Source organism: Bombus vosnesenskii, unplaced genomic scaffold (genome assembly GCF_011952255.1).
Source record: "Bombus vosnesenskii isolate JDL3184/JDL3185 unplaced genomic scaffold, Bvos_JDL3184-5_v1.1 scf7180000014672, whole genome shotgun sequence".
NCBI lineage: Eukaryota > Metazoa > Arthropoda > Insecta > Hymenoptera > Apidae > Bombus > Bombus vosnesenskii.
In genome coordinates, this window is record NW_022883584.1 from 1 (window position 1) to 6,618 (window position 6,618).

Consider the following 6,618-nt stretch of genomic DNA (forward strand, 5'->3'; position numbering starts at 1 on the left):
AGATTTTATTAAAAGTTAAAAAGCTGAGGTAGACTCGTGATTGTACTGATTTTGAATTAGACATTACAGTCCTTCTAATTTTCGTCAGAAAATAAGCTTTTCTTACGGATGGAATATTTGACACTACCGTTGCAACGAACAATTAACGACCTGGTACGTTTCGTTCTAGATAAGCGACCCGCATATTGCGATTACAGATGGCTGTATTAGCATGTACATTGTCAGAGTAATCAACAGTCTCAATTTAAACAAGATAGATTTTTTTATATAAAAGGAGCAAGAAACGACAATACAAATGATTCATTTTGATTACTATGTTTTATATTGTAATACTTGCATGTTACTATATCAGGTAGATATTCAAACTGGTAAACACTACACATGCAAGGATATTCTCGAAAAAAGCACAATATTATCTGTTGCTTTGAGAAATTATGGAATCAAGGTGGAAGACAGAATCTCCGTTGCAGCTGAAAACCATCCACATTACGTGGTATCGATATGTAGCACGTTATTTATCGGAGCTACATTTGCACCGTTGAATCCAGCATATACAGAAAGTAAGATATTCTCCAAGCAGCTTTTACGAATTATTTTATAATAACAAAGAAATTAATTTAATTAAAAGTACGTGCGTGTTTAATATTATAGAAATTTAACGAAGGCAGAACGTAAAAAGTGGAAAGAAAAATTTGCTCTTCTTTTTTGGAAACTTGCATGTTTCTGATAACTCCACTGATTATGCCATATATAAGTTAATGAAATCGAGCCTCGACTTTATTATTTGCCTCGAGTTTATTATAGAATTTTACAACTACTAGAAACAGAGATCATAAATTAGATACTTTAATTAAAGACTAAATTTATTTACATTACATTTGCAGAATTAACAATAAAAATCTAGAAACAGTACTTACTCTAACACCAAGTTTTATAATGTAGTGTAAACAATAATTGTTAATATTAAATTGTTAAATATTGTGTATATAGATGCGGAAATTAATAATCACTTATATTCTCAATATGCGTTACTCCGTCACCTTTTAGAGATACAAACAATACTAATTTTTAATCGTATACGATTAAATTGTATTTAACTACTCCGAATATCTTCTCAGAGTAAACATTCTACGAAAAATATGTTATTTCAAAGAAAGTTGTTTCAGCCTTTCCTTGCGGAGACGGATATCGGAAAAAGCTTTTGTAAGGCTCTTCGAATATTTCTAGATCTTTTGTAAAACTGTCACCTTGTTACGCGGAGTGGTTAAGTTACGCGATGCAGCATATGCGTTATTTAATCATATCTAATGCAATTTTTTACGTAGGAGAATTTACGCACATGCTGGAAATTTATCAGCCACGGGTGTTGTTTGCATCGCGACGCACTGAAAACATTTTGGCGAAAATTGCATCTACTGTAAGCTGGAATATGAAATTAATCGAATTGGATGATAAACCTCTTGATGGAAATATAATAACCTGAGACAAGGTTTTGGAAAAATATCAAAGTATCACGGATCTCTATGCGTCTTCACCGGTGCAGATAGATCATAACAGGAAAAGAATGGCAGCTATTTTATGTTCTAGCGATACAACAGGCCTTCCGAAAGGAGTAATGTTGTCTCATCGAAATTTGTTACTTTTCATCCAAACTCTAAGGTAAATATATTAAATTAATATACACAATGTATCCGGTTGATCTAAGACCACACATATATTTCGAGATTTATTTTTCATTTATGCTAAATTTAAATATATATTATTCGTTTTATATGATTAACAAACCATTCTTTATTCAAATCAACTATATAATATTTTCTCTATTGTTGTGCTTCTTAACTCTTATCATTCTAGCTGAAATTATAAATATTCGATTCAATTGCATTTTGTTCTTAATCGAAGTGCCCCAGAATCAATGGATATTCGACGTGGAGACCGAATACTAGTTTTCTTGCCATTATTCCACGGTTATGCGGTCGGAATGATGAATACGGCAATAAGTTGCGGTGCAGCTGTGTACATAATGCGAAATTTCGAGTTAGAAACGTTAACCAGTCCCGTAGAAAAATACAGAATTACGCATACACCATTGGTCCCTCCAGTTTTAGTTGGTCTTGCGAAGCATCCAATGGTGCCAAATTGCGATTTCAGCAGCGTGAGAGAGATCGTTTCCGGTGTGGCAACGCTTCCGCCGGATGTAAGTTTTTCGTCCAAATTACCTAACGTAATACGTTACAACGTTATTCTATAAAATGTAATACGTTATAACGTTATACCATATAACGTAATACGTTATAACGTCATACCATAAAACATAATACGTTATTACGTTATTCTATCTAACGTAATACGTCATAATGTTATGCTATATAACGTAATACGTTATTACGTTATACTATATAACGTGATACGTTATAACTTTACACTATAAAACGTAATACGTTATAAAGTTACACTATATAACGTTATACGTTATAACTTTATACTGTAAAACGTAATACGTCATAAAGTTAAAGCATATAACGTTATAGTATATAACGTAATACGTTATAACGTTATACTATACAATGCAAAATGTTAGATCGTTATTCCATAAAACGTAATACGTTATAATTTTATACCATATATCGTAATGCGTTATAACGTTATTCTGTGGAACGTCATACGTTATAACGATACACTATATAATGTAATACGATATAATGTTACACTATATAATGTAATACGTTAGAACGTCATTCTCTAAGACGTAATACGTTATAACGTTATACCATATATGGTAATACGTTATACCGTTATTCTGTGGAACGTCATACGTTATAACGTTACACTATATAATGTAATACGGTATAACGTTATACTATATAACGTAATACGTTATAACGTTATACTATATAAAGTAATACGTTATAATGTTATAGTACGTAACGTAATACGTTATGCTATATAACGTGATACGTTATAATGTTATACTACCTAACGTAATACATTATAACGTTATACTATATAACGTAATACGCTATAACGTTACACTATATAATGTAATACGTTATTACGTTATACTATATAACGTTATAATACATAACGTAATACGTTATAATGTTATAATATATAACATAATACTTTATAATGTTATACTACCTAACGTAATACCAAATAAAGTTATACTATATAATGTAATACGTTATAACGTTATTCTATATAACGTAATACGTTATAATGTTATACTACCTAACGTAATACATTATAACGTTATACCATATGTCGTAATACGTTATAACGTTATTCTGTGGAACGTCATACGTTATAACGTTACACCATATAATGAAATACGGTATAACGTTATACTATATAACGTAACACGTTATAACGTTATACTATATAACGTAATACGTTATTACGTTATTCTATCTAACGTAATACGTTATAAAGTTATACTATAAAATGTAAAACGTTATAACGTTAAACCATATAGCGCTGTACTATATAACGTAATACGTTATAACATTATACCATATAATGTAATACGGTATAACGTTATACTATATAACGTAATACGTTATTACGTTATTCTATCTAACGTAATACGATATTACGTTATACTATATAACGTAATACGTTATAACATTATGCCCTATAGCATTATACGATACAATGTAATACGTTATAAAATTATACTATATAGCGTAATTCGTTATAACGTTATACTATATAACGCAATACGTTATAACGTTATACTATATTACGTAATACGTTATAACGTTATTCTATGTAACGTCATACGGTATAACGTTATACCTTATAACGTAATACGTTATAACTTAATTCTATGTAATGTCATACGTTATAACGTTATACTGTATAACGTAATACGGTGTAACGTTATACTATATAACGAAATACGTTATAACGTTATACTATATAACGTAATACGTTATTACGTTATTCTTTATAACGTAATACGTTATAATGTTATACTGTATAACGTAATATGTTATAACGTTATTCTGCGGAACGTCCTGCGTTATAACTTTACTCTATATAATGTAATACGGTATAACGTTATACTATATAACGTAATACGATATAACGTTATACTATATAACGTAATACGTTATCACGTTGTTCTGTGTAACGTTATACGTTATAAAATTATACTATATAGCGTAATAAGTTATAACGTTATACTATATAACGTAATACGTTATTACGATATTCTTTATAATGTAATACGTTATAGCGTTATTCTGCGGAAAGTCATGCGTTGTAACGTTACTCTATATAATGTAATACGGTATAACGTTATACTATATAACGTAATACGTTATAACGTTATACTATATAACGTAATACGTTATTACGTTGTTCTGTGTAACGTAATACGTTATAATATTATACTATATAGCACAGGATATAGTAATGTAAGATGGTCGGAAAAGATGCTCGAGAGAATGTCTCGAGTCTTAAGGATAGCATGGGTTGACCGAAGATATCGTTAGTCGACTATGCTCATCGATATGCAGCTCGTACGTCTTGCGGACAGGTTTGCCAACTGCAAAGGAAACGGTCGATCCGGAGAAAATTCATCGAACAAAGTTCCGGTCGACCATACCGTGCTTGGAGACACGGTCGTCTCGGAATTTGACCAGAGATGGAAGACGAGAAGTCCCGTTTACTTTCATCCGAGAAGTTGGACTTCGCGTGGAACGATTCGAATACGCGTTTTGGGCAGGTGAAACAAAATCGTTGGAAGAAAACACGTTTAACGCGTAACGAAAGGAGATTCTTCGTTTTGCGATCGACGGCTCGCAAATTTGTCGAGGGCCGATCGCTCCTAGATAGCGGGATAACGGAAAGGTGGAAGGTAGGCCAGAGTCGAAGGCAGTTTGCCGGTTATTTTCTCGGTTGGACCGATCGGTCGCGAGAACCCGCTCCTCGAACAAACGTCGACTGTAGAGAGAGGTGGGGAGGAGAGGGTTGTAAAGAGCAGCGACGGAGTCTCTTACTTTGCTTTTTTACTCTCCGAACGATCCTGGAATCGGCCTGCTCGGCCGGTGACGGACCACGAGGAATAATTATTATTCCGCGAGAGGGAGAAGGGAAACAATGGGAGTCGTTTGTTCAAACGCGACGAGGGTATCTTTCTTCAAAGTGGTTTCGAAGATTGCACGGGCGGCAATGGAGAAAGAGAGAGAAGGAGGCGGCCGTAATAATCAAAAACATTCTTAAACGTCTTATCCCGGGACTAATCTCGAAATTTTTCTCTCCTGGATGTCGAGAAGGAAAAGAGATTTCTCCGGGCGGAAAGAAACGCCATCCGCTGGAACGACTGCCGATGTTGGTCGATCCGGATCTAGAAACGTCGGATCGAGGAGAATCTCGAGAAACGGCGAGTCGCTGTGCTGTGCTTTGGAAACTCGATGGCGGGGCCGAAGGCGGAGGCCAGCGAGACCAGATACACGAGGTTCGTCGTCGTGTTTGCAGCGCACGCGAATGAAAAAACACGATGGGAAGAGAGCAAAAGGTCGTGGGAACTGCAATATACACGCGTCCATTCATCCGGATGAAAAGGTTCGTTATAGGGGCAATTACTGTGGTGGTGCGGTGCGCTGACCTCTATCAACGGCCGCACCCCCGTTCTACTACACCTTACCCCGACACGCCTTACTGTTCTCTGCATTTTAGATTAGTTTAATGTCGGCCGAAGCGAGCGAAAGCAGCCGCCCGTTGCTCGATAAGAGGATTAACCGATAGGGTAATAAGGTGGAGGCCACGCGAACCTTCGTTCCTCCCGACTCTTCCTTCCTTCCTTCCCTCCTACGTTCTCCACCTCCTCCTCCTTCTCCTCCTCTTCGTGATCCAGTCTCCGCCTTTCCCTTGCTTCGAACGCGCTTCGTCAACCCATCGGTAAAGTAAAACCATCATCTTGCGAGACGACCGATGCGCTTTCTCCGTTTTCGTTTGCTTCGCGCTTGCTGCCCGCACGAATGGACAAACAGTTGTTCGTCGATTACAGGAGGACAGATTTTCTGGTTAGTAATTCGGATATACATAATATCGAGCTGTGTCGCTGGATTCGGAATATACTCGCTGGCCGATGAAACTAATTAATATGATAATCATCGAAGCAAAGAATTATTATCACGGTGACCTATTAAATATCGCCATATATTACGCATTGAATATTGCGTTATTACGCTGAGCCGTAAAATAATCCTATCGTGGGGAGTAAATGTTAATAAATTCAATCGGTTAAACGAACGATGCGCATCCGACTGTCGTAGATGGTTGGTTTCGAAAACATAAGAAGACGAAGACTAAAAATAAACGCGAACAAATGTGATCAACGAACGACGATATACGATTAAATTGGCTGGTTTTTAATGGTAGAACGGCGAGTTTCGCGACAAAGGATCGAACGATTCGGCTGGGATCGATAGTTTCGACGAGTTTCGCTTCGAGATACACGGTTACTCGTATTCGTTGACTAGTGGAAAATGAAACGAGAGAGAAGAGAAGAGAAGAGAAGAGAAAAGAGGAAGAGCAGTGCGTGTTTTTTTCAAAACGGAAGAATCGATATACCGTTTGGAACGGTTGGATCAGAGGGAAGAAAAGGAC

General features: G+C 35.9%; 1 protein-coding gene across 1 annotated transcript; it reads left to right on the top strand.

The window, feature by feature from the left end:
- The first annotated feature begins 287 nt into the window (after positions 1–287).
- LOC117240482 (luciferin 4-monooxygenase-like) lies at positions 288–1,483 on the top strand. The gene is made up of 2 exons (XM_033506505.1): positions 288–560; positions 1,326–1,483. The coding sequence occupies exons 1-2, from the start codon at positions 296–298 to the stop codon at positions 1,481–1,483; spliced, it is 423 nt and encodes a 140-aa protein (XP_033362396.1). The 5' UTR covers positions 288–295.
- The last annotated feature ends 5,135 nt before the right edge of the window (positions 1,484–6,618 follow it).